Genomic DNA, 27,397 nt, shown 5'->3' on the forward strand with positions numbered 1-27,397 from the left:
GGTTATCTCCTTCCCTGCACATCGCTCCCTGTCTCTGCCAAGAGCCTCTTGCCCAAATGTGCTGAATTTGAGACCTGCAGAGCCTCTGCAGAGGCAGCCAGGCTCCCAAACAGCCCTGGAGCCCGGGCAGGAGCTGGGATTGTCCTGGCCAGGCAGGATTCACTGCCAGCTGCACAACACCGGGCAAAGGGAGCTGTGAGAACCCGGGGGTTTGGGGAGGGCAAGGACTTTAAACACACATTCCACCAGCTGGAGCAGAGGCAGAGCTGGAATCGAGACAGGTAAAGGCAAGACTGAATGGATGAAAACAGGCATTTTGGATGTGAAAGCAGTGTGGTTTGGGATGCAAACTGCTTTTGGTTTCACACTAAAGCCTGCAAGGACAGTTGCTCCACCTGGTCAGAGCAAGACCTACCTGGATTTTAGGAAGGCATAAGCCCCAGCTCTTGGGCTTTCATTACCAATCATTCTGTCTCTATAACAAGTGCTGGTGATAAATACAACTGAGGCTCACAGGCCAGTACTTGCTCCATGCCTGGAATGGGAAAGCTTGACACAAATTTCATTTGTCATTAATACGTACTTGGCACAGAGTTTAAACCTTTTACTTTTAAATGATGCTTAGTTAAAAGTTGGGAATTTAACAAATTAAACACGACAATATTGACAGGGTGTTGTTGGGGCATTTTTGCTCAAGGCCATCTGAAATGGTGAATTTGGTGATTTTCAGTCAGAACTACTATGGATTCTAGAGGACAAGCCTGGAAAAAAAGGCTGCAATGCATTTTCTGATATTAAAGCCTGTTCTTAATTCACAGAACTATGCATTATTAAAAAAAATAAATTAGATTTTCATCTTGTAAACAGAAATATGGAAATTATAGGACTCGCAGCACTTGACTTTGCGTTCATCTAGTGCATCTATTAATTGGTGAGGGTGGAGATTTGCACGCAGCAAAGCTGCGACCAAAAAGGAACTGCGCCACTTGAAACATCCCAGGAGCTCCAACTGGCAGAATTATTCAAATCACTACCCAGAGTTACACCAACTCACGGTTCAGCTGAGGCATATTCAGCCAGGCCAGCTGAAATGCAGCCTCAGGAGACACTACACTGCAAAACATTCCCCTGCTCCGAGCTCAGACTCCTTGGAAATCTCTTCTAGGAGCAGGTTAAGCAAATCCCTTTGCTCCATTTCCCTCAGCCAGGAAATACCCATCAGCCAGGTAGCACTAGATTTAAGGGTAGGACATCCTGCACAGGAGACAGGAACCTGCTGGATTAGGGAAAAGCAGCTTTACACTCCTGGCTTTTATTCCCCCCAGGCCTGGGAGGCAGGAGCTACTTTAGCCTCCCTGAAACAGCACAAAGGCTCCAAGCTCTCCTGGCAGCAGGGACAGGGCTCCTTGCTGATGTCATAAATCAAGGACAGGGCAGCCTCCCGCCAACCCTCTCCGTCAGGATGGGCTGGGCTCTCCCTCAGTTACCTTCTCCCTGGGGACAGAGGTGACAGAGAACAGAAATTCCTGGCTGCTCTCCCCCCTGGCACCCCATTGCTCCTGGAGCACCTGGAGCCACGGCAGCAGGTGGGAACAGCCCTGGGGGAGGCGTTTTGGGAAACTGGGAAACTCAAAATCCCTCGTAGGGGTCAATCCAACAGGTTCAGACATTATTTCCTGCACCAAGTCTCCCTGTGTTTAACCTTCTGCTTAAAGTCTCCGTGCTTGTCTCTGTACACTCAACACCAGCATGTTTGATCTGCTTCCCAAATCCCAAACCTTCCAGGAACACGGCAGAAATGCTGATCCTCGGCGCTGGCAAAGTTACAGGTTTTCATAAACCACCCCAAGGTGTAACAAAGAAAAGGCAGTGACAAGTGACAGACCTGCAGCAATCCTTCAGAAAATAGTCCTGTACACGCTGGATTTAATTGAGGTGTGGGAGCAGCAACTCCCATGGACCAGGCAATACTGAAGTTTGCATTATGAACAAATCTTGCCTTACAATATTCCACATGGATGAGGCACAGGATAAGGGAGCCAGACTTCGTTCAGTGGGGATCAAAATGGTTGCCATGGAAAGTGACTGCGGAGAGCTCAATAAATTCTCCCAGAGCCCATATTCTCACTGGTGAACATTTGCAAATAAAACCAAGGGGGAAAAAAAAAATAAAATCTGTGCCTCGGAGCAGAAACATCTCTGACGTGCTCTCCCATTCCTCCATAAACATAAATAAATGTCATTATTCATAGCTGCCACAGGTACCCTGAGTTTATTGAGTCCCCCCACTGAAGGACACACAAGCCATCAATGAAGGAACGCATGTAAAACATCCCTGATTATCAAACCATGTCACATTCCTTCTATTCGATGGCACTTATTGGACTGCAGATTCCATAATCCTTCCCTGAGTCCCTTCTGCATTTAATTCAGTTCAGCCTTAAGTAGTTAAAGAAACTGTTTTCAGTGGCAACTAATAACTACTGACCTACAGTGACACTGCCCTACAATGGGCTTGTCAGCCCTGAAAAACTTGCACCAAAGAAGCTGATTAGGACTTCAAGAGGTTTGTAGCAAGAATCAATGGCTGGTCTGTACTAATGCTGCGGCTGCAGCACAGAAATGATAAAAGTGGAACACCATTAGTTATGCCTCATTAAGCTCCACAGCCCTCCTAAAAAGAAATTTGTTTAGCCTGTCCAAAATCTAATGCAGTTTTAAGCTCTCTGTGTTCAATTTCATAGCATCTCAAAAGCTTCAATAAGATAAAGGCCAAAGAACCAAGAACGGTACCAAAGCACCAACAGTAAAGTTAATTTTGAAGCCCGAGTTTTAATGGAAAGTGTTTTTGCCTTTTTTTTTTTTTTCTTTAATTCAAACTACTCGAGCCTTTTAAAGGACGAGCAGCACGTAGTGCGCTCTCACAACATAAATAAATCACGGACTAAATTCATCAACGTAAAAAACCCGCCGCACAGCCCGATTTCAACGAACTGAAACGGCAAAGGTTCCGAACAAAGCAGGCAGAACCCGAATGCTGGGAAGCCTGGCAGAGCCCAGCCCACCCCCCTGGGCAGGCCTGGCAGAGCTGCCCCCCCTCCCCTCCCCTCCCGCCTCACCTTTGCGGGGTCTGCTGGAACAAGGGCGTGGGGCCTCGCCACGACTCCTGCGGCCGCAGGTCTGCAGGGAGAAACCAGATGGTAAAGTGAGACAGAGCAGAGGGGCAATCCAGGGGCTGTGCTCCGCTCCTGGGTCCGCTTTTAAGGAGCCAAAGAGAACAGCTCAGACTGGATGTGCCGCAAACACACCCCGAGCCATCAATCAGCTCCTGCTGCCCCTTCGGAGGGAGCCCTGCTGGGAACGGATAAAGGGCGACATTTTTGGTGTCAGTAGGTCCAACGGGCTCCAGGTGATAATAACGAACTGTAATTGCTGGGACTACTCTGGGGAGCGCTTGGACTCCTCCTGGGTGTCTCCTATTGGATTTTTAGAGGTGCATCACCTTGTCTGTTACCCGTACAATTTCATCTTCCAAGTACATTGGTCGCTCCATAAAAAATACAGATACACTGGCCCTGCTGCATGATCACCACAACACACCACGTTTGGGATATGTAATAGTCAAAATATTTAGGTTTCTGTCCAGTTTGGGAAATTGGCCAGTTCCCCTTTGCTCGGGCTACGTTATTCCATAAAGGAAACTACAATCCTGACTAGGGCATGGAATAAAGTGACCAGCCCCACTTTATTCATGCTTAAATAAAGTTATATTTACGACACAAAGCATAAAGAATTCAATAATATAAAATAGAAATATATTATCATCAAAGGTAGTAATAGTGCATTCAGGAGTTAACTTAGTCAATGATGATATAACAATAAAAATCTATTAATGACCTCTGAGATAATGGAATCAGACTGAATTAAGCCTTTTGGGGTAAAAACTTGGCCAGAGCCCCAGCGCTGCAGCACAGGAGACCACCCACTTCTCCATTGTCTCCTCCACCCAAACCAGCCCTTTACAAAGCCGAGGCAGGACCAACACTGCTCTGACAGGGCCCGCAATTAAATGGTTGTTGTCCCTCTAAATAACCTGGTCAGTAAACAGGATAAAAGCAGCAGCTCCTCAATGGCGCCCGGGCAGCCCCTGCACTCAGAGCGGGCGTCAATCAAAGGCTCCAGCTTCACTGACACCTTTGATGGCTTTCAATGGGCTTCAAGTGTGACCTAATTCCAACAGCTGCTTCCAGCAGCTGGATAACGGCCACGCCGGGACACGGACACCCTGGGACGCTGCCAAAGGGCTGGGGACACGGAAGCTGGGCGAGAATTCGAAAGGAAAGCGGGGAAAAATGAAATAAATCAGTCTGTGTCTCTCCCCCAGCCCTGGCTGGATCGCCTGTCCCAGGCAGGGACCCCTCAGTGTGCCGGGCAGGGTGCAGGCAAAGAGAACAGTGGATAATTTGCCATCCCCAGCAGCTCTGCTCTGCCTGCTGGAGCAAAGCCAACCCAGCCCACAATTCTTTACTTTTACCCCATACAGAGTCACTTACTGAGCGTTACACCCACACCTACAGCACAACTACATCAAACAATAAGCAAACCTCTCCCTATACACCCCCAGGCACACACACTGATACCAACCAACACTCCCAGCAGGTACAATCGGTTATTTCCCACCCCATTTCCAATCAAACCCCTCTAAGGCACTGAAGATGGATGTGTGGCACCTTCCTCCTGATCACCCTGTGACTCACAGGGGCCTTCCCATGCCCAAGCAGGCTGTCCCCACACAATGCCGTGTTTGCTTTGGAATACAAGGGGAGGGTAACACAAGAGAACCCGCAGTGCTGCTCTGGGGGAATGAGCAGTTAACACACAGCGTTCAACTGGAGCTTTTAAAAAAAAAACTACAGAGATTAAATTGCTAAAAAAAAAAAACCATAAAATTTAAAGTTTGGGACAGCCCCAGAGCGTCACCACTTTCAATCCAAAATACCCTGACTCTGTTTCTAATGGTTTTGAAGTTTCACAGACAGCAGCACCCTAGAAACACAGCAGAGCTGAGCTCTGCTCAGCCTGTTTCCAGACCCTTCCTTTCCATGTCAACAAGAAAGGACCCAGCTCTCCTGCTCTAACCACACCTCTCTGCAGCTCTAGGGGACAGTTTAAGAAAGAGCTTAATGAAATCATCATAAAAACATTTAAATCCACCTTATTACTATTCATTTGTATGGCTGGCAGAGCAATCTTTGAGGGAAAGAGCTTGGAGCAGTGAATTGCACTTTGAAGAGATACCAAATGGGAGAAGAAACGACAATTGGTATTTTCTTTAGCCTGCAAAACTTAGGCATTTCCTGAGCTATAAGGCCAAAGAAACTGCCTTCTCTAGCAGCCCCTCAAGTAACAATTTATCTAATCAGGGTGGCAATCAAAGACAAGATTTTGTGTTTACTGATTGCACTAATCAAAACCACTTTTCAAATGCAGCTAATTGACAAGTTTACTGCCTGCGATGAAAGTCATAAATCAGAATGTCCTGCGCTGCAGAAACCAAACCTGCCATTCCCAGAGCGCCGCCACCCCGCACTTGACTCCCCCAAGTTATCAGCACAGACAATTATTCATCAACTGAAAATTGGCACATCCAAGCGAAATCAGGGAGCACGGGCAAGGAACACCCCCAGCCGGCTCTTGAGGGAGGGATGGCACTCGGCTTGACCGCATCGCCCTCCCCGAGGCTGATTCTACTGCAGCCTACACAGAGGCACAGCCTACACCAAATGAGGAGTTGCCCTGTGTTGATCCCACAAAATGTGGGAATGTTAACCACGTCAGCTGCAGTTCTTTGGGATTGTGTGGGTTCCAGACGCTTCCCAGCCCAGCTGTGCCACTCCAGGCAGCGGAACAGCGCTGGGGTACGGCCCATTCACAAACACGTCCTGCAGTGGGGACACCCCAGAAGGCTGATCCCAGCAGGAATTCCGGCCTATGACACCTGGAGGTGATCCCTAACAAGGGTTTAAGGAACTGTCTCTACTGGCAGAAGAGCAGTTGAGGCTCGTGGTTCACTCCTCAGGTGGGCTGGGGCCTGACCCTCCAGCCAGGCTCCAGGGGACGTTTTGGGAAGTCCTTCCAGGGAGCAAGAGCATCCCACACACTGTTTGCATCCCCCCTACTGATGGACATGAGCTGCCCTCCTACCTCTGTCAAGAAACAGGCACTGCAAGAAAGACCATCTCCAAACACAAAGCCAAGCGCTGCTGTAATTAGTCATCAAGGCTTCACGCCGCAGCCAGTGTAAATTAGAAGTTAATTAGAGTTTAGGACTAATCTCCTAGGACAGCTCAGTGTTGTCAGAGGAGGAGGAGAAACACAACCCAGCGAAGTGCCAAGGAACACATTTGCAGCGTGCTGCGCTGCAGTCTCCCACGAAAACAGAGTGCCAGGAGCTGGCTCTGGACGGCAGCGGCTGCAGGAGAGCTCTGTGAGCACCTCCTTGGCAGGATCAGCTCCATGGACAGCAGACAGAGAGGGCAGCTTTCCCACAGAGTGCCAACACTTGACAGGAACAGCAGTGCAGGGACTGCTGGGCTCCCGAAAACTTTCTCCCCAAAGCCACACAAACTTTCGGATTTTGGAGATGAATGTGAAAAGGTGAAAATGCCTGTCTGGCAGTTCTGCCTTCTCATATTTCTTGTTTGTTTAAAAAAAAAAAAAAAAAAAGAAAAGAAAAAAAGGGTTTTCCTTTAACCCAAGTTAATCCCTCCAGGCTCATAGGCAATTCATCTCTCTATTTAAACCGGTCTGGTTCCTTGCACATGGAACCAGCACTCAGCAACCAACTTCCCTTCCTCTGCCCTGGGACTGGACACTGAGTTTCAGTCAGTGCCCACTGATATTATTTATTCACTGCCTGATATGCAGCAAAGATGCCAGCGAGATACAAAAAGGGTGACAGCATCACTGGGCAGCAACTAGTCTAGGTGGGACAAATCTCGGGAGCTCAAACTTACCTGTGTCAGCTCTTCAAATGTTCAGCACTTCCAGAATTCAATATTGCAGGATTTCACACCAAGTGTCCTCCTGCCTCAATCCCACCATTACAGAAACAGCCCCTGGGCACAGGTGAAGAGGCAGAACTCCTGACCAGCACCCTTTTTCGAGAGCACAAGCAGTTCCTTCCCAGGGTGAAGAACTCCATTTCGGGTCACACAGGATTCACTGGTGCTGCTGAGATTCCACCACAGATGGAATACGTTCCAAGAAACAGACACCAGCAATTATAGCGCTACTTTTCCTATTCACTTGAATCCAGAGTGCAGCATTCCAGCTGGGATCCCACTTGCAGGCACTCTCTCACATTTTAGCACGTTTCCCTGCAGCGATTCCATAAAGGAGGAGCAGCGCGAGGTCAATGAAGGCAGATGCCCGGACCCACTTACTGCCTGTGACGGTGCCACAGAGCGACCCAAACCCGCTGTATTTTCCCGACCCTGAAATGCAGGAGGCACTTACTTGACAGGAGCTTGGGGATCTGCTGCTGGCCGCCCAGCAGGGGCCTGGCGTAGGGGCCGCCGTAGGCTCCGAGCGGCACGGCGTTGGGATACATGCCCGGCATCCCTCTGTCCCTCAGCATCGTGTGGCTGTGCCGGTCAGCGGGAGCAAAGGAGAAAGGTCAGGGGGTTTTGATGAGTTCCACCTCGCAGCACAGCTGCCACCCCGCCCACCCCCAGCCCCAGCCCCCTGCAGCGTGTGCCAGCACAACCCCGGGATGCGCTCGTGGATCGGGGCCCAGGCACGTCCCCACACACGCACGGGAGCTGCTCCCAGGGAAGGGCTCGGATTTACAACAGCACAGCTGTCCATTTCTTTGGAACTACGACCGGGAAAGGACAGAAGAGGGTTCACAAGTCCAGCCCCAGAACAACTCTGCTTCCCAGCACATGAGCGCAGGGAAAGGTGGTGCCTTTTCTTCTTCCAGCTCCTCCAGCTCCCTAAGATAATGAAGGTATTTTCCTAAGAGACACTTCAATTTTATTTGCTAGTATTAGTCTCCTTTAGAACATTCTCTTCTCTGGCTCTGATAAATGTACGGCCCCTTGCACTCCCCCGTACGGAAGGCCATTTAATTTAACTTTAATGTTTATGTGATATACAACCCCAGCTTGTTTTCCCATCCTCACACTACACTGCAGCACCTGAGAAAATTACCCGGATTTCTGGAGAACTAACAAAAACTGGCTGTGGCACTGCCTGGCAAAGGGACCACTGAACAGATTGTATGGTGGAGCACCAGGTTTTTACAGCTCTGTCATTTCTAAAAGCATAAAAGATACTCCTGTCTTCACTGACAGTCTTAATTATCACTTGTGTGCTATATTCTCATTGTACCTTCTGGACTTCAAGCATGTATCCACCAATTTTAAAAAAACCAAAACAGCAGGAAAGGAAGTAAGAAATATTTAGGAGGGGAAAAAAAAATTAATTAAGAAGCGAGAAAGGCATCGCTGCAAAATCACTGCAACGACCCAGTTTCAGAATACTGATTTTAAATATCGGACACCAACGTTTGGAACACCAACACCTCATCTCAGACAGCCCATGCCCACCCCCTTGGTTTGTTTGGTTTTTTTTTAATTTAAGAATTTAATTTAAGAAGTAGCAGGGCAGCCAGTCACCCCAGCAGACTCACCCCAAGGTTCTAAAGGCCGACTGGTCCAAGTGCACCGGTTTCCTGTCTCGGTTGAAGCCAAGCTGTGGCCTCCAAGGCCTGCCGTCGTTGTTGGTTTTTTCCCAGTCTCCCGGCTTCAGAACCGGAGCAGGTTTCCTTTGGAATAAAAAATAGTGCCATAAAAATTTATCAGGGCGAGAGCTCGGATGAATAAACCACACTAGGATTGCTTGAAAGGTGAGAGCCGACACTTACTTTGCCCCAGGTAACACTGTAGCCTTGAAAACAAAGTCTTCAGCAAACTGTGGATCTTTGAAGGAGATGCTGGAGGAAGATATTTGAGGATTAGGTTCACTTCCCAATGAGGAGAAAGTGAAAAGCCATCACTGCTTTATTAACAGTGATGTGTACACAACAGGAGAGAGTCATTTCTACTGGCACAACACATTACAGAGCACTGGGTTTGCAGTTCCCATCTCCTGCTGTAGGATCCAGCTCTCAGGCAGGTCCCACCAGGGACACGTTTGAAGCACAGGACACCAACCTGTTCTCTCAGGATCTACCATCTGGTACAGAAGAATGCCTGGGGTGCCAAGAAAGCTAAAAGCAAATGGCTGAGTAGAATAACATCGCTCCTCCAGCTGAGATATATCTGCTTTTCAACACTAAGAATGAATGAGACTCCGAGGAAGGAGAATAATGGCCCCTTGGAAAATTCAGCCTCAGTCACACGAGCTGAAGAGCAGAACCCTGACTGCTCATACCATCCCCAAAGACAGGAAGAAAAATCCTTGCACAGAGGAATGGAGAGAAGTGCCAAACAACTCAAAGCCCCTGACAGTGGTAGATGAAAAGCCAAAACCTTCCTTTAACTCATTACTCACAGTAACTACATCCCCATTTAGAACATCCTTCCCACAGTACCCTGACAAGCCACAACTCAGCATTTCCTCCTGCCTGTTCTAGTTGAACCAAGTCAGGCCCCTCTGAAGGAAAAAAATCACACAGACAGATCACAAGTGATTTTCAGTGTCTCAAGTATCTTATGTGGCTCAAGAAGGGACAGGTTACAGCCCCAAGCCTTGCAAATCCAGCAACAGACCACCACCATAAAATGAGTTCTGAGTGCTGTATTTGTACCCCGTGGCACTAAACCCAGAGGTTACCGACCTGACTGCAGAATTCTGGGTGAGATCCCGCAGCATCGGAACAGGAGACTCCACCACCCTGGGCAAGAGAGAAACCTCTGTCAAAACATCAGCAACACATTTCTTACCACTTGCTGCTCTCCCTCTGCCAAATAAGCCTGTGACACCTAACAGGGTTTTGAAAATGAACTTGCTTTTCCCCTCTAAATCCAGTAGTTCTACAAGGACTGCAATGACTGAATCCTTTTTTCTCAATGCCACAAGAGTTTTCTTTTTCCTGTTCCTTCCAACAACAGCTCTGACTTGCTCATATTGCTCACAAGCCATGACAAGAATGGAGAAATGCCTATTAGTGTGATATGCCTGGGATACATTATCTGTGCAACAAAGTCAGTGTTTGTGCATTTAATGCAAACGAGCCACTGAACAGCTGCTTATGCCTCTGAGCACAGTTAGAGAAATGAAAGGTGAAGATTACACTGATCATTTCTCTAACCAAATGCATTCTCTGGAAAACAAAACATAGGAGCATTCTTTGTACGTGTAGCTGGGAACAGTCCTGAATTCAGTGCTACAGGACAAAATGGACAAAGGCAAAATATATCTCAGAAACCACTATCTGGATTTGTATCTAATGCAACGCAGATGAGCATATAAAAAGCAGAGTTTGGGGTTTGTTAGGCAATGTGCACTGAAGGGAAGTCACATCAGCCCATATTCATATTCATACAAAAGCAGAGAGGCCAAACCAACACAGCCTTACTGAACAAGGCCACTGAGCACTATGACTTTTGTTACCCAGACCTAATAAAACAATTACTAAATCCACAAAAGCCAGCCTTCCAGGGGTGAAATGACAAACAAAACCAGATTCACCAGCAACTACACACATTAGGGCACTTCAGAGATTTCTCAGGCTGCTCTGAAAGCCAAGTTCTGAGGCTAAGGAAAGCAGGATTGTGGGATGAAAGTTTCCTTTGGCTGGGATTTTCCACGTGCTGGAGCTGACACACACCTGCCCTGAACCCTCAGGCCAAGAGTGCTGAGCCTCAGAACTACACACACTGCCTTGCTGGGAGCTCTGAGTTTCCCCTTGTGGGCACAGGGATATTTGCAGTGAAACCCAGCTGTAAGTGCCCCAAGAGGCCAGCCCAGAGGCCACACTCACTGGTCCGGGAGCACGGCGTTGTCGTTGAGGGTGAGCTTCCCCTGGATCCCGTGGCACAGCTCCGGGGGGATGTCCACGGGCTGTGGAGGACACAGTCGTTCAGATGAAGCACCTCATCAGCCCTTCAGCCTCACCACTGCCACGGGCCCTCGAGAACAAACACCACCTACCTCTGTATTTTTGGTCTTGTACTGTTCCACAATAAAGTCACAGAGCGGGTGGTGCTTCCCAACAAAGAGAACGTCACCACCGAGGCTGTTCCTTCTGCCTGGGAAGATGGGGGGAAAGGGATAAGAGTTCAGAGCAAAGAGGGAAGGAAGGAACACAGCAGACCTGCGACACTGTCCTGGTGACAACTCCACAACAGCCAGGTTTCCCTGTGATTCAGCAGAAAGCTTTGTGAACACTCCTCGAGAGCGTAGGAAAGACAGTGTCTGCCCAGAGCGGGATGGCTCTGGCCACAAGGGCAGTTGGCAGACAGGAAAACAGCACAAATCTTGTGTTCAGTGGGAGGAACCTTGAATTTAGCACAGAGTAGCACTGCAGATCCAGACTGGCAGGGTAAAAAAATCCAACCCAAAATCCCCCAGACACCTCCCACAGTTCACCCGCAAGGAAATGGAGGAACAAACCCCTCGATTTGCCTCTGCAAGCTACGAAACCAAACCCGTCAGGATCGCTCTGGTCTGCCATAACTCAACCCCACCAAGCACCTGTTACACCTTGTTCATTCGGGGTGAAACACCAAAGTGGCAACAAAATATCCCAAATCTTGCACAAGATATGCCAATCCTTACTCTCTTCAGGGGTGAGGTCGGGGTACACCTCCTCCAGGGCAGCTCTGAGGCGGCGCTCGTCGACGAAGGGCAATAAGGCGACACCTGGCAAAACCAAAACAGCCTTTTTACACACCTATTGGGAAAAACCCCCAAACAACCCCCAAAAACCAGACCAGCATTGGAAAGCTCTGACAGATTTCCTCAGCCAAGAAAGGGTTTCCTTCCACTATAAAAATCAGAAAGCCCTGGGAAATTTACTACGAAATTTGGTGGGAATCTGGACTATCAACTTTAGCTTTGTTTTTTATTTCCCTTGCCGTGCACAGCAGAGCTTTGCCTGGCCAAGGTGACGGGAGAGGCTTCCCAATAAGCTGATACCGAGAGTTTCCTATTTGTGCCTGCCCCGGTTCAGTGGTTTGCCATCACTTTAAGGCACAATGTTCACAGGGACTCTGAACTCCCACTCTGAACTCCAAATTTAAAACTTGGGTCTGCCTGAAACACTTTTGTTTCAGGAGTCAGATTTTTATGTGGCTTCACTAAAACAAATGCTGTTGTCCCAGAACTGAAGGAAAGGACAACCCAAAACTTCACCTGCAGTGAAATTACACACACTGTAACCAGCCAGAGCATTTGGCGGACCTTGAGAATTAATATTCTCTAAGGCAAAAAGAACCTGCACGAATACCATAGCTCTTTTTTCCATTCTTTGTATGCTCCCAAATATTTCTATATTCCCCAAAGCATTTTTGGCACAGTACTAATGAGCCACTGATTGAGCAGAACGAGATCCATTAATTAAATGCAAAGGCAACAAAAGACAATTACATAGTGAGGCTGATAAAAAACAGAAGAATGATTAATCTAGTTCAGGAAAAATTAACAAATCTGGAATAACTGCTGAAACTACCAATAATCATTACCAATCCAAAATCAGTTACTGAACCGTAATTTGCTCTCTGTAGTGATTTCTTTTCAAAAATACACCTGCTGTGGAACACTTGTCCCCACACCCAGCAACACAAGTTACCTGTGTGACTTAGTGCAGCGTTTTCTCACCCAGATAATTTCCCAATTCCTTCCTATTTTTACTCATTCTTAAAAAAAAAAAGAAAAAAGAAGTAGAAATTTCACCTTGCCAAGCGAATTTCTTCCCATTCAAATCAATAGCAAAATCTTCAGGGTAGAAGTCAATGATGCTTGATTCCTGCCATCGAGAAAATAAAAATGACCCTCAAAACCACTTCTGACATGGGTTCAGAATGTCACGTGGTACCAAACACAACGCTAAGGGGGATGCAGAGATCTCTGACTAATAAAAACACCTTTTAATGAATGCCATTTAAGCATTAAGTGTGGTTGGGCACTTCCATTACTTAGAGATTCCAAACAGTAAATTAGGCAGGAGAGAAAAACTGCAGGTAATCTGCTGGATTAAGTTTTGGAAGGTTTGCCGCAAGCAATTAAACCATGTGCAGTGTAAGAGGGCCAGGAAACAAGTTCTCACTGAAACATCTGAATTCCAAGAAGTCGCTTTTAAGGATTTTTTTTTTTTTTTTAGAAGAATCCTTGCTACCTGCTACAAACTCCTGGCCTTCAGCATTTTTGTTCCTGAAGCAAGAAGCTGCAGCAGGTCATGTTCACGCCACTGCAAGGTGACCCAGCCTTAGGGAGTGGCTACAAGAAGGATTCTCACCGGGTCTGTCATGAGCTTCCTCCACGTGGGCGGCAGGAAGTTTCCACTCGCGGCTGGAAACACTCCCATAAGTTGTTCAAGGGGCTTAAACTGCAGAAATCAGACAAGCAGGTGTAGGACACGTCTAACGAGGTGTTAAAGCACAAATAAATACATGAATAAACAAATAACTCCATAGATAAATAAACAAAGGAGCCCATACCGGTTTGGAGCCTTTCTCAAAATCTGAAGGCATGTCTGCAATCCCCTCGAAGTCAGAAGCAAAGGGGGCATAGTGGAAAGGGTAATACCAGTTCCAGGACGCACAGCCCTGAGGCAGAGGAGAGAGACAAACAAAATCAGACACAACAGAAAAACTGACAACCTTAAAATCACGCAGCCCTGTCCCTAGAGATGGAAAAAGGAGCAGAAAGAAGTATTTTTCTGGCAGCAGGCAGTTTGCACTCCCGCTTCTCCAAGCAAAATCCCACTGCTACCTCGGGAAGATGTGGGACCAGAGACCCCCAGTACGCCCTACGAGGAGGTGGGAAAATGTGAGCAAGGCCTGCTGCAGGTTGAAAAGCATTCTGCCTTCAGCTGTTACTTTTCCCTGCAGTACCAGCACTAATACACACTTGGAGCAGCACTTTGCTCTCCCCCTCTCATTCCTCCGCCTCGAACACCGGGGAATATAAAGTGCGTCCTCAAAAAGGAGAAAATAAACTCAGAACCCACCAGAACACCCTGCACTTCGCAAAGGAAACGTGGCTCCAGGAGGTCCAAGTCAAGTTTTCACCTCCTCAGCTATTTTTCTTAGCAGTACCCACTCGAAACAAAAGCCCACTACTATTCTGACTTCCAGTTCTGAACAAGTAAATGTCAACAAGGCTCCTCCAGTGATATTTTTGGCACAAAATTACAGCGACTGTAATTATTCAGCGCAACCCTTCAGATGGTTTCAGAAGGTTTCAAAAGCCAGGTGGATTGCTTTCTTTCTTTCCCTTCTTCTTTTTTTTTTTTTTCCCTCTCCAAACAGATGTTCCCACTAGTGGAACATGCCCTGCATTATTGGGTTTTTTGTAAGAACAGAAAGGAAGGGAATGCATTCTGTCACGAGTTTCATGGACAGCCAGCAGTAGTTACTGGCATCAAATTTTTTATTATGGTCCAAAGGAAAAAACAAGACAAACAAACTGTTCTGAAGTTGCCCCAGCCCCAACAACTTCCTAATCTAATTTCCGTACGAGCAGGCAGCGTTGTGCCAGCTGCTCCATCCCAAACACAACAGGCTGGAATGGTTTCGTACTGTTGTATCCCCGAAGGTGAGACAGTTTTCCAGCAAGGACATTTCAACAGCTCCCTGAAGAGCCATTTACACCCCTGGAGACACGTATGGAGTTGTGGGATATATCCTGCCATGGTTAACAAGAACACGGTTTGCTTTCAGTGTATGCAGGAGCACAGGAGTTCCTACCCATAAAGGTGTCCAGGTGACACCTGTCCTTTGCAAAAGGAGGTGCCAGGTCACACGCACGAGGATGTGGAGAGCCCAGCAAACCTTAAACTCAATGATTTTCATCCACCATAACCAACGAGCCAGAGCCCGAACTCAACAAACGGATGCAGGGGAAGGGAGGGGAACACGCTCCCACATTTTGCTCCAAGGGGTGGATGAGAAAACCACCTGTTTTAAAGTGCACAGTGTTTGCAGGCATGTGAGGTGTTAGCCCTGCCTGTGCTCCCATCTGGACAGCTGTAAAAAAACCCATTGCCGTGGAGGCAGACAAACTCCATCAGCTCCAGCACATTGTGCTCCCAGGTCACACAGCACAGCCAACTTACTTTGCCTTCAGGGCACGGAGCTCGTTATTAACCATCAGCGCAACAAACCCCACAATGCCCCACTAATCTCTCGCCGATCTGACATCTCAATTATCAAAAGATTCAAATCGGGTACAGATTACTTCAATCACAACACACTTCATAGAGCATCATTACAAGCCACCGAGGGGACTGACAACCCTGTTCCTTTCCAGTTCTTACTGGCACTTCACAGGCTTTGTCCTTTGTTCCCTCATTTAGTCACCTGCAATGTCATTATTTGTGGCTTTGCACTGCAAAGGGAAAATGGCATCGGCCCTCACTGCACCAACCAGAGTCTTTACTGTACAAGGGAAACGGAACCACGGGGTCACTGAGGCTGGAAAAGACCTCCAAGATCATGGAGTCCAACCTGTGACCCACCACCACCTTGTCAACTAGACCAGAGCACTGAGTGCCATGTCCAGTCATTTCTTGAACACCTTCCAAGGGGTGGGGGAAACTGCATTCAAACCCTGAACATTTATTTTACATCTAAAAAAAAAACCCACTGCTTTTCCACAACGAGCAACAGGCTGAAACAAAACAGGGTGCAGGCACAAAGGACAATTGAGAGATGATAAATCTGAGGTACCTGGTAATAATATCTGAGGACCCAGCACAGCCCTTCCACGTAGGACTGCACAACCTTGCGCCGGAACTTCTCGTCGGAGGCATCCACGTCGAACTTGTTTTTGTAGTAGCGCTGCTTCCAGCCCGTCTCCCACAGCCTGCAACACAGACAGGGATACATCCTAACACAGCCACATCACAGCTCTGGATTACACTGCAAGCCAAAGTCGCTTGCTACTCCACTTTCTGTGTGCATACAGTTTAAAGGAAAGCAGGAAAACTGATGCTCAGCAGCAAGAGAACGAGATGGGATGGTTGGCATCCCAGAAAATCCAGATGGAATCCTGAAGCTCCCACCCTGATAAACACAGTTCCAGTGCTAGAAGCAGGGTGGATTTTCAGAAGTGGTCCTGCTGCTGTCAGGGTTTCTCAGGACAGAATTGTTTCTGGTCAGCAATTCTATATTTCTCATCAGGAATCTGCCATTTGAACTTTGTGCTTTAGCATTTCCAGGAGAACAAACTCCTCCCCTTCCTTATTTCCTTTAATCTGCCCTAGGCCAAAATCTTATCTTACTGAAATATCTTCTCACACCAAGTTCATTCCTTTATTCTTAATGCCTCTCTCAAGCAGAGAAGTGACACAGTTTTCCCGCTCCTCAGAATAAAAACCAAGCAAATAAATGGTAATTTCTACGTCCTGTCGCTGCTCAGACAAGCTGTGATTGCCAGCAGTACTTTCTGCAGCCCAGGACTCCTGGGCTTGCTCACTCACACCACACCAGCTCCCTTTCCCAGGGGATTTTCCATCCCTCATGCCAGAGATGGATACTGGAATCAGAGGGGCCATCCTGGCCGCCCTCCATCCTCCCTTCACACAGCTCCCCCTCACGTCCGTGTACAGATGGGGCAGGGGAAAACAAAAACTTGCTCCTCTTTCACACACCAGCACCTGAATCCCTCAGCTCTGCTGTTATCATGCCAGGAAAAAACCCAGACTGGTTAAATCTGATAGCCCCTCCACAATGATTTCTTTTTTTATGCAGAAGTTTATTCCCAACAATTCCGGCTTGGCGCTGAATATCGTATCTGAAAATCAGCACACAAAATCCCTTTCCAAAAAGGCTGAAACCACTTTAAATATTTAAATATTCTGAGCTACAGAAGAGCTTAAATAACTGCAGCTGAATGCAGCACATCCTTTTCCTTGGCAATATCAACCCTGTGAGAACTCCTGCTGCTCAAAAATCACCCCAGTTCCTTCACACTGGTCACTATAAAACTGTTAAAGCTTCCTTCAGAACCTCTGCTGAAGCTCCAATGGAAAGGAACATTAGCACTGATCCTGATTTTACGTAGGGTTTCTGCTTGCTTGATTAAAAAATCCAAATCAGTTCATTTAGATATGCACTTACAGGGAAGACAGTGAGAATGAGAGCTGGAATACGTGATACTGGAAGTGTCACGTGATGGGCTGGATGTCACAAACATGTCGTGACAACAATCCTCAGTGTTTTCCCACGTCCACTTGACTGCACACAAAACCCCCTCCAGGCTGCATGTAGAGGGCAGACCCCTTAACAAACCACTGCAAAGGCCTGCAGTTAATGGCAGCAGCTTGATTTAAACCTTTGATCAATGCAGAATCACTGGTAGTTAATTCTCATAAAATTCCCATCCCTTCATAATCTGAGGATCAGCTGCCCTAAGACAATTAAAGACAAAACAGGGCCTGCCACAAATCAAAGAGGGAGGAGAGCACGGCGTGGGAGTCGGGACAAATAGAAGCTGCCCACGCGCAGGTAACTGAGCTGGAGGGGTTAAACAGCTGGAGAATTCCAGCGTGGAATGCTGCATTCCACTCGCATAATCAGGGCTGAGCAGGGAATGTCTGGCCAATCTCGGGCTGGGTCTCAGAGGGAGCGTGGCTCCGAGGCTGCAAACCTGCACGCATACTAATCTGGGCACTCAGACTGAACAGCCACAGCTCACCCATCTCCCCGGAATTTACTGGATATTCCAGCCCTCCACGTTAATTACCGCCGGATAAAGAGATCATAGCGGAGCATCCGAAGGCACTGCTGCACCAAGCTAAATGGCATTAATTAGGCTGCATCTATTTCGGCAATTTGCTAACAAAAAGTGCTACAAAAAAATGGCTTCACCTGATATTATCCTCTGGCTCGGGTTCACTGTCGCTGTCCTCAGCTTTCCGCTTAATTCCTCCTCCCAGGGACGGGCTGCCATCAGGAGTCAGGCTGGTATTTGGAGATGCTGAAGTTGTCTGGGGTCAGAGTTATTACAGATAAATAGGGGAAGGGGGGAGGAGGAGGATTTATCAGGCATTTTAAACTCGAGTTACAATTAACAGCTCTGCAATAATCACACGTGTTGTTTTCCGTTCCAGAGAAACTCCAGGCAAAGGCTGCACAACCCTTAACCCGTTGAGCCAAGGAGCAAATGGAAAGGAGAACACACCTCTATTAAAAGGCAGGCACTGACTCATACAGGCAAAAGTGTCATTGGATTGGAGAAGGAAAAGGATGCAATAAACCAGACAGCAGAAACTGGTAAAACACGCCATTCTGGATATGTTCCAATTTTGGAGCACCCCTGTTTGCTCTGGCCCTGCAGCTTCTGTTACAGCTTCATTCTGCAGCACCAGGGACAAACACACACGAGAAAACAAATGGTGCTTCCAATTCAGAACTGTCAGAAATACCGACTTTCTCCACAGCTGGTCTTTTAAACTCCTCTCAAATTTGTCTGTTTTAATATTACAGAGTCAAAAAGAAACATCTCCCGTTCCATAAGGGAACTAATGTGCTTAACTCAGGTGCAAAAGTTTCGAGATTAAAAGGCAAGAACAGCAGAAATTATACTTTGAAAAAGCATATTGTATTTAGACTTCAGAGACAGAGCCCACATCTTTATGATGAAAAGGAACTTTAATTTTTTTCACTGTTTGAAGATTTATACCCAGAGAGAAAATATCTGTCATAATTGTTATTTCAGGTTAACAATCAACACTTCTAACAGAGCACTCAAGTTATTTCCGGTTTTCCCTCACTAACGCCTTTCCCAAAATTTCATCCGACTTTCCCCTTCCCACAAAAATTGGTCATTAAAACCCACTTCCTTGAAAAAGAACGTTTTTGGTGTCTGCTTTTCAAGAAAGCTCAATGGGGTAGAGAAAAAAGTTGTCCAGAGTCCGACGGGAGGTGATGATTTCCCTCCTCGGTGCAAACACCTCCGAACATCTACTTACAGAGTTCTGTCTCTCGTGCATCCTCATCTCAAAGGCAGCTTGTCTGGGGTTACAGATTGCCTGAGGGCTGGATCGATTTCCCAGGGCTTGAGGGGAAAACTGCCCGCCAGGAATGAAAGAAGGCTGATCCCTCTAAAAGATAAACACAGACAAGCCCCCTGAACAAGCTGTGTAATCTCCCCAGCAGTGACAGGATGCTCCCTCACAGCTTTCAGATTAACATGTTATACAAACCCAGCACAATTTACACGCTCAGATCAGCTTAAGTTACCTATGCTTAATGATCTTAAGCAGACATAACACTTCTGAGTGACAATTTATTAAGCTCTTTTACAAAACTGCCCAAAACCCCCTGCACTTCGTGCCTGTGTTCTTTCTACACGGGCCAAAAGGCAGTTTTTGGGGGGCTTGGGTCCAACTTCCTGGGAATAACACATTCTTTTGTAAGCAAAGTGAACAACCTCTGCCACTCTGATAGGGACAGCCAGAAAATCATCCCTTCAAAAATGAACACAAGGTCCAGAGAGCGCTCAGAGTGGGGACAACACAGGCCCTGACAGTTTGGGAAGCTCCACTTACCCGAATGCCCCATCCAAGAACAAAGCTACGTGGAAATCAATTCACAAGGTCCATTTTTAAAATATCAGAATATTTGGGGAACAGATGAAAATTCGCCCCAATAGCAGAGTTTTAAATTTTTTAACTTTAAAATGGTTTACACGCAGGCCAGAAAACACCTGCAGTTCCAGCCACCGCACCTGCCAAAACCTAAAATATCCATTTTAATTCTTGCTAGTTTTTGCATCGGGTAAGGAATTCACTTACCTTCAACCTTTTCCTTTTTTCTTTCTGCCGCCTTTTAAAGTTATCCTAAACGAAGAATAAAGGGAAATAAAGTCGGTCAAACATACAGATTTCTTGGGAAGTGATCTCATTGCAATCCTCAACTGGCAATGCCATAAGGCCTGGCAGACCAGGAAAAAAAAACTCAGCTGGAAGCACACGATCCTTTTTTTTGAGCATGGAAGAACTCACCAGAGATTATAACCAACAAAAAGCCACAAAATCTGGCTCATTTTTCCTTAATTCTTTAAAGGAGGGTCCCAGGCTAACAGTAATGAACATGACTAAAACTTACATCGTCATCTTTTCTCTTTTTGAAAATGCTGTCCTCAACTTCTCCAACCGCCAACATGATCATCTGGACCCGCTGCAGGTTGACAAACCCGCTTTCTGTGAGGTACCCCTGCAGGTTAGAGAACAACAGGTTAGCTGAAAAATAAGCCTGTTTTGTAGCAAGCACCCAGAGATTTTCAAAGGAAAAGGAAAAGCTCTCACCCCAGTTTTGTGCACCACGTTTTTGTAGATGTTAACCAAGCGGTCGATTGCTCCCTCCCTAAATACAAACCAAAGTGTGAGGCTCCTGTTAGTTAGAGACACAGGGAGTATTCCTGCAGGAAAAGAAAACTTTTTCTCATCTACCTGATCTCCAGAGATGGCAGGTGGGGCAGAAAGTCATTCCCCACGAAGAAGCACATGAAGACCCAGTCATCAACACTTCTCTCGAAATCGAACGTGAACGGCAGGCTGGCCATGGTGAGTTCCCTCTCCAAATACTGCAACACATGAACAAGGACATCAGGAAACGCTGCATGGAGCTCAAAATGTTATTTATGCACAGCATCTGGAGCAAGTGCTCCAGCTCACCTCTCTCAGGACGCACAAGCGGATGAAGATGAATTCCTGTTCTGCCACGGGAAGGGTGTCGGCAAACTGGTCGTGCTGAAACCAAAGGAGAGGCATGTCACACCCCAGCTCTCCTTAGAGCTTCTCCAGCTCCACTGCCGAGGAGTTCAGAGGGGTACAAGAACAGGCTGCCAAGCCCTTCTGCCAAGCATGCATTTTGCTGCTTTGTGTGTCAGTTCAGTTTCTGATCGCTCGTCCTCACCGGTGGAAATAAACCCCAAACAACAGAACACCACAGGTGAGGATATCAGCTTTGGCATAACATTCTTGCACTGCAGAAGTACAGTTTTCACCTCTAAGAGTGACAGCCAGGTATTTTCAACAACAATTTGCATCGTGCTTCAGCCAAAACTGACAGCAAGAACTATCTGAGGGTCTCATTATACATGAGTTTACAGATTAAAAAAAAAAAAATCTAGAAATAGCAAAATTCTTACCTTTCCTTGCTTTTCTCTGGGCAAACCTTGGCAATCCTTAAGCTCATGACCCATCTGGTTGCAGAGAGCACATGGCTTGGGTTTATTCGGTTTGAACTCTTCCCTAATTATAGTGAAGTTTGGTTCGTGTGTAGCCAAGCCAAGCATAATCAGATCAGCTACCAATCGAGAAAAGAGTAAAACATGATGAAGGATAAACAGTATTAGGCTTTAAAAGAAAAAAAAAACGTTTAGAAGTAAAGTAGATTCTGCCTTCAGCAAGTGTGAACACACCAATGTGCTTTACCCACAAACCACCCCCTCAGGACAACCACAGGAGCTGCGGGCAGGGCTGCACCTTTGCTCATCCATTACACAGAGCTTTCCCAAACTGACAGATCCACTGGATTACTGACACAGCTCCAAGTGAAACACAGTCCAATTCAACCCCAGAACAGCAGGAGAAAGCTTAACAGGACACATTTCTAGCAAGAGAGAACTCACCATCAGCCCCACACAGACAGTGGTGAGTGTTTGGGTCATGATTTGGTTGAGCTGTACAAAGGAAAATTACATTTAGTCAGAGTCACGTAAAATAAATTATTATTGGCCATACCTTAATTTAAAACAAAACATCCACATTTGCTGGAATTTTACCTCTCTGCCTCCTAATGTAATCCATGATTTTATGTTCCCCTTCACCTGGAGCACTGGCATCCGACAAAATAACCTGCAAAACATTCAAGTGATGCCAACAATTAATGCTGCCACAGTGAAGAACAACAACTTATGCAGTTCATACACTGAATACGGAACCTGACTTATGAACACTTGAAATTCTAATCCGTAGTTTCAACTATTTCAAAATGAAACTGCTTAAGAGCCTGGAACCAGTGAACAGACCTTCATTTTTCCCTACCAATTCCAGGATGAAGGTGACATGTTGATGACTCAAATCCCACTGAAATGATCAAGCCATATTTTTGTTTCCTGGTAAATTACCAGGGCAATGAAACAGGCACTAGAGAACCCACAGATTAAGCACACACGTGTCTGCCTCCCTTTGGATCTTCCCAGCCCATTGATGCACTGAAACATGATCAGAGCAGACCCCTCCTCACCCTGACGTCAATCCTTGGCGTCGGCATTTATTAAGCATCAGCTTAATAAAGCATTAGCATCTATAAAAACTCAGGTCTGATGGGGGGAATCAAGCAGAGTCAACTGCCCTCTAATTGGGCCACTTGAGCAGCCAACTCATGGCAAACAACACGGGCAGCTGCACTTACTGACTCCTCTGCCCCCTTGTGCAGAGCAAACACAGGATTGGCAGAGAAAAACTCAGTGGGAGTGGAGTGCTTGAGGAGAGGAAGAGAGAATTTCCAAGCCCAGAAAAGCAAGAAAGCTGACATGTATCATTTTCATTGCCTGCCATCCATCCTTAGAGTAACAGACAAAATGTAACCTACTGCGGTAGCAATTAGAAAAAAGAAACAGTGCAAAAATTACATCTACAAAGTATCTTGACACTTTCCCCGACAGAAGCAAAAGTGTTCCTAAAAGGCCTGTCTCCCATTATGTCAAATTGTGGCTTGTACTGGCAAACCTTCTCTTTGCTCTTCAGTGAAATCACAGCAAATGGTGCTGGGAGATGGAGTTATCAGGGGGAAATGGTCTCTGAAGTCACAGCAGCACGTGCAAGTTGGCCCATTATGAATAACAGCACAGTGCCAGGGCAAGAGATAAACCTGTTAAATTTCTGCCCTTCAGTCAGATCCCAGCCCAGCAGCCCAAACACCTCCTTCATCTTCCTCAAGTAGGAAACTGGGCAACTCACGGTGAGGTTTTTCCAGCCCGGGTCGCTGTTGAGGCGGTCAGCGATGTAATAGCGCAGGCATTTCGCCAGATTGTCCATGAACTCAGTCCCCTAAAAAGAGCAGGAAGGAAAGGAATTAAACCTTCATTCAGACACTGGCAATTGCTGGGTGAAGTGCCAGGTCACTCACCGGGGTAATGCAGTTGCTGTCAAATCTCTCCTTCACTTCTTCTGGAGGGAGAAAGCCACCTAGAGCCACAGGAACAGGGAGCGGGGTTACATCACTGAGGAGCACTGGAAACGTTTCTGCACGGCAAAACCCCAGATGGCTCCCCAGGTAACAATTAACTTACCGAAATCGGTTTCTCAAAACACCCAGAACACCCACAAACCAAAATGGAACCAGCTCTTACCACTTTATTATCTCCAACTTAAAGTGTTAGTACATTTACAAACGTGACTTCAGCAAACACTGCTACACACTCCCCTGTCACTCCAGCCGTGTCACCATCACCCTCAGAAAGTTGCTCTGACTTTTGTTTCCTCGCTGAATTTACAGTTTCCACTGTCAAGTAACTACCCTTGCTCGCAGCTCATTATCCCTGTGTAGGAGTATTTCCATCTGATCCCTGCTTTTAAGCCTCAACACTCCTTGCAGCAAGCCCTACAAATGTGTACCTCCTTCCATAAGGGTTCTGGTGGCTTCCTCACCACATTCGTCCCTGCTCTTCTGTTCAATTTATTTTCAAAAGGAATTAAGAGCACTCAACAGAAATTCATTTCAGGCAGCAGACAGAAGAAGGAAAAAGTGACATTTTGTTTTATCTTGGTTCTTAACTTGGGAAAACACTGATGCAGCCTTCCGTGGGCTTGTTGTCCCCTCCCTCTCCCAGCAATGCAGAGAAATCCCTTTTCTAAACCTTACTGAGTCTTTCAAGGCAAGGTGATTCTCATCAGAAAACCTCCAATGTGGTCACTGTTTTACCTTTGGCCAGAATTTCTTGTCTTATTTTCTGTTTCTCCTCAGCAGTCTCCATGCTCTCCTTCGACGCCCTGAACCTCCTCGACCGCTGCTGATTCATTTTGGCACGGGGGGCCTGAGAAAAGGAAGGAGATGGGCTTGAAGGCCCTTTCCAACCCAAAGCATTCCACAGCTCTGTGTGCTGAGGGGAGATGAGGATCAGGTGGGGAGAAAGACAAGCTCCCAGCCTCAATGGTCCCTTAAGGCTGTGAAATATTCCACACCACAGCTCCGTCACTGCCCATCTGAAGCGCAGCTGCTCAAACCAGCTGCTCTGGCCTTTTCCAGCCTGCAGTGTAAATTATTCCTAAAGCCACAGAATAGGGGAGCAGAAGTAGTCTCAGAGTGTTACTGCCTTTTACAAGTTTCCAGCGAAGCTCGGGCTGCAGCAGACTCCACTGGCCAGCTCCTACAGCCCTGTGGATAACAAACCCCAGGGGCACTACTAATTACCCTCACCACAATTCAGTTAACAGTCTATTTTACCTTTAGCTTTTTCATTTTAGAAAACCACTTCCAAAAGGATCTTACGAGACCTGATGGCATCTCCCCTGACAGCACAACAGGAGAGGAGCTGTGTCAGCACTTACCACTCCATCTATGGCCATGTAAAGGAGCCTCCTGGGCCTCACGATGTTGAAGATCCTGTCAATGTACTCGAAAATGGCGACCATCATCTCATCTTCATTTTTGGGTGCTGGCCTAGAACACAGGGCATTCAGTTTAATGGCTGGAAGGCTGTCACTGAAGAGACAAGCCAGCTGTAAAGAGACAAAGAAGTGCCTTACTTGTCCTCTGGATGTGTGCAAGGGTGGATGATGCCGTTCATGTCCAAGTAGAGGTTATCAAACTCCACCTCGTTGGGGTTGGGTTTGCTGGTGTCGATGGGAACCTTGACTCCATTGCACTCCTTAGCCTGGGGGTGCAGTCAGGACAAAGGTTTCAGTAACAATAACCAGGACTTATGAATGCATGGACTCAAAAAAGTCTTTTTTTTTTTTTTTTTATTTATGATTTTTTTCCCCCTTCCAATGGCAGCAGAAGAAAAAGACGGCAACAAGTGCCCACATGATCACTTGAAGCTGCACCTTTCACTATTAAATAGCCCCTTTTTTCAAAAAGCTGTCTGTAAACCAGAACAACCAGAAAAATGTCATGATAGGTTACAGCAGAGTTGTTTATTTGTGCTGAAAAGAGAAGTTTCCACATGTATTATTGCAGACAGCAATTCTTTTTACTGCCAGGACCACACTGATTGCTCCACAAGAAGGAAGGAGAGATCCTTTCGGATCCCCCAGCCAAGTCTCCACATTGGCTCTTCATGTCTTTCCTTTCCTCATGGCCATCAAAAGCACTGAGAAGCTCAAAGCCCTAAAGTTCTCATCATCCCAAACCCCCCAGAGCACCTGTGTTCCTGGACTACCCCAGCAGTGGATTCTTCACAAGGTGGATCAGCCACCACGGACAGTTTTGTTTCCTCACCTTAATTTTGGGTTGGTTTGTTTGTTTGTTTTGCTTGGGGTTTTGCTGTTGCTAGGTTTGTAGTTTGTTTTCCTTTTTTGGTTAGTTTGGTCAAGAGGCAATTAAGCCCTGATTCTCCTGTCCCTCTCCAGCACTCACTCCCTCTCCCTTTCAAGGCAACACCTCCAGCCACACATGCAGCACATCAGATTAAACCCCAACAGCACGGAAGAGACATGAGCTGAGCAAGGAAGAGCCCCCTGATTTCCAGAGAAACTGAGGCTGCAACATCCCAGAAAAGAAGAATGAAGCAGCCTCTTGAACAGCCTGGCACCAAGCAAAATTAAAAAAGGAACGGCACGCTCTGAGGCACGAGCTGACTGAACTTATCCTTGTCTTAAAAGACCAAAATGAAACCCTCTAAAAACCAGCATAAGCCTTGATTTGGTAGTTACATCTGTCACCGCTACAGGTGCGTGGAATTCTTTCAGGGCAATCTGCGAAGTTATTTTTAAATAACTGAACACTGAGCCCCCCTGTTTTAAAGAAGGGAAATTTCTGCTAATTTACATCATTCTAATACTTGGGTTCTATTTGATCCCCACCCGCCCTCCTGCCCGAGCTGAACGGGATTCAGGGGACATCAAAGGCTTACAACTATGTGATATGGAAAATAAACTCTCCCTGCCACAGACCTGATTTCCAGTCTCCCAGGCAAAGCACAATAAGTGTGATCTCGTTCAGATCCTTCACAGCCAGTTTCCATCTGCACAGCCCCACAAACCCATCAGGTTTTTCATGTAACAGCCTTGTAGAAGGTTTAAGTATCTGGCAGCGATATCTCTTGTGATATAACTAAACTGTTCACTTCTAATCTACAGCCTCTTTTGAAACCATTGAAAACAGATCTTCAAACATGATACTTTAGTTGCAGCTTTATTAATTCGTATCAATTTGATTAAGAATATTCTCTCCTGGATTTTTTATTATCTTCAAGATCTTCCTCTCATTCTTCCTGCTCAGCTTTAAGAAGAAGATTATTTCTTTTTCTTAAATCTGATTAATCTAGCAAGGTAAGAGAACAAGGATCAACTTTTTAATATTTCAAAGAGACAAGCTACCGGGAGATACAAAATTTCTGATTAGGGAGATTTATAGCAATCCTAAAACACACACGGAGCTGATTACATCGTGAGAGAAGCTTAAATCCATCTACAGTAAGACAAACTACAGCTTCTCCCCGCTGTCCTGCTCTGCTCTCAGGTTTACGGCCAGATTTGAATGTAAAAAATGTTAATGAACACGGTTTATCCGAGTGCTGTCCTGGCTGTAATTGCAACGTGCTCTTGAGGAGGAACAAGGCACCGTGAGAGAGGCCACCAGGACCTGCCACTTCAGTTACTGCAGCTCTAACTCAGCCCCACAGAATTTGTTGGCTCTTTCCATTTATCTCAGAAGAAAGAACCGTGGCCGTTATGAGCTCAGTTACTACAGACCAGCAAAAAAAGGACATAATCAGTGAAACCAAACCTGCACAAACCTTTGTTTTACCTCAGTATGAGAGCAGCTTTGATTACACAGAGATTCATCTGCATGTTTACCAGTGTGATGAGAAGGGTGAGTCCCCTGCTCTTAGAGAAACCTTGTACCAAAGTGGCACACATGTATTTGCTGTTTGAACCGTGGCTGCTTTTAAAAGAGTTCCCCAGAAACAGCAGCATCTCCAGCAGGCACGAGCACGGCACATGGCCATGATAGTCTCCAAACTGAGGGATCCCCAGACCCTCAGGACA

General features: G+C 46.6%; 1 protein-coding gene across 3 annotated transcripts in view; it reads right to left on the reverse strand.

Annotated features, from left to right (window-relative positions):
- Nucleotides 1–27,397, reverse strand: part of XRN2 (5'-3' exoribonuclease 2) — a 37,711-nt gene that overhangs the window by 4,629 nt on the left and 5,685 nt on the right. For 2 of the 3 annotated variants that reach the window (XM_027903484.1, XM_027903483.1), the window contains exons 2-28: nt 24,932–25,059; nt 24,734–24,845; nt 24,108–24,219; nt 23,313–23,371; nt 23,144–23,233; nt 21,964–22,036; nt 21,811–21,861; nt 21,328–21,485; nt 20,852–20,926; nt 20,627–20,760; nt 20,483–20,540; nt 20,283–20,390; nt 19,970–20,014; nt 19,145–19,276; nt 18,042–18,160; nt 15,900–16,035; nt 13,668–13,775; nt 13,466–13,555; nt 12,904–12,976; nt 11,788–11,871; nt 11,161–11,258; nt 10,991–11,070; nt 9,845–9,901; nt 8,930–8,998; nt 8,696–8,830; nt 7,519–7,646; nt 3,120–3,180 (exon numbers count right to left, since the gene is read on the reverse strand). In XM_027903484.1, the coding sequence (XP_027759285.1) occupies nt 3,120–3,180; nt 7,519–7,646; nt 8,696–8,830; nt 8,930–8,998; nt 9,845–9,901; nt 10,991–11,070; nt 11,161–11,258; nt 11,788–11,871; nt 12,904–12,976; nt 13,466–13,555; nt 13,668–13,775; nt 15,900–16,035; nt 18,042–18,160; nt 19,145–19,276; nt 19,970–20,014; nt 20,283–20,390; nt 20,483–20,540; nt 20,627–20,760; nt 20,852–20,926; nt 21,328–21,485; nt 21,811–21,861; nt 21,964–22,036; nt 23,144–23,233; nt 23,313–23,371; nt 24,108–24,219; nt 24,734–24,845; nt 24,932–25,059 (2,573 nt within the window). Of the gene's footprint in view, nt 1–3,119; nt 3,181–7,518; nt 7,647–8,695; nt 8,831–8,929; nt 8,999–9,844; nt 9,902–10,990; nt 11,071–11,156; nt 11,259–11,787; nt 11,872–12,903; nt 12,977–13,465; nt 13,556–13,667; nt 13,776–15,899; nt 16,036–18,041; nt 18,161–19,144; nt 19,277–19,969; nt 20,015–20,282; nt 20,391–20,482; nt 20,541–20,626; nt 20,761–20,851; nt 20,927–21,327; nt 21,486–21,810; nt 21,862–21,963; nt 22,037–23,143; nt 23,234–23,312; nt 23,372–24,107; nt 24,220–24,733; nt 24,846–24,931; nt 25,060–27,397 lie in introns of those variants that run through there. The other variant, XM_027903485.1, reaches the window with a different exon arrangement.

Source organism: Empidonax traillii, unplaced genomic scaffold, assembly GCF_003031625.1.
Source record: "Empidonax traillii isolate 1590-97213 ecotype Southwest subspecies unplaced genomic scaffold, ASM303162v1 scaffold970:size295518, whole genome shotgun sequence".
NCBI lineage: Eukaryota > Metazoa > Chordata > Aves > Passeriformes > Tyrannidae > Empidonax > Empidonax traillii.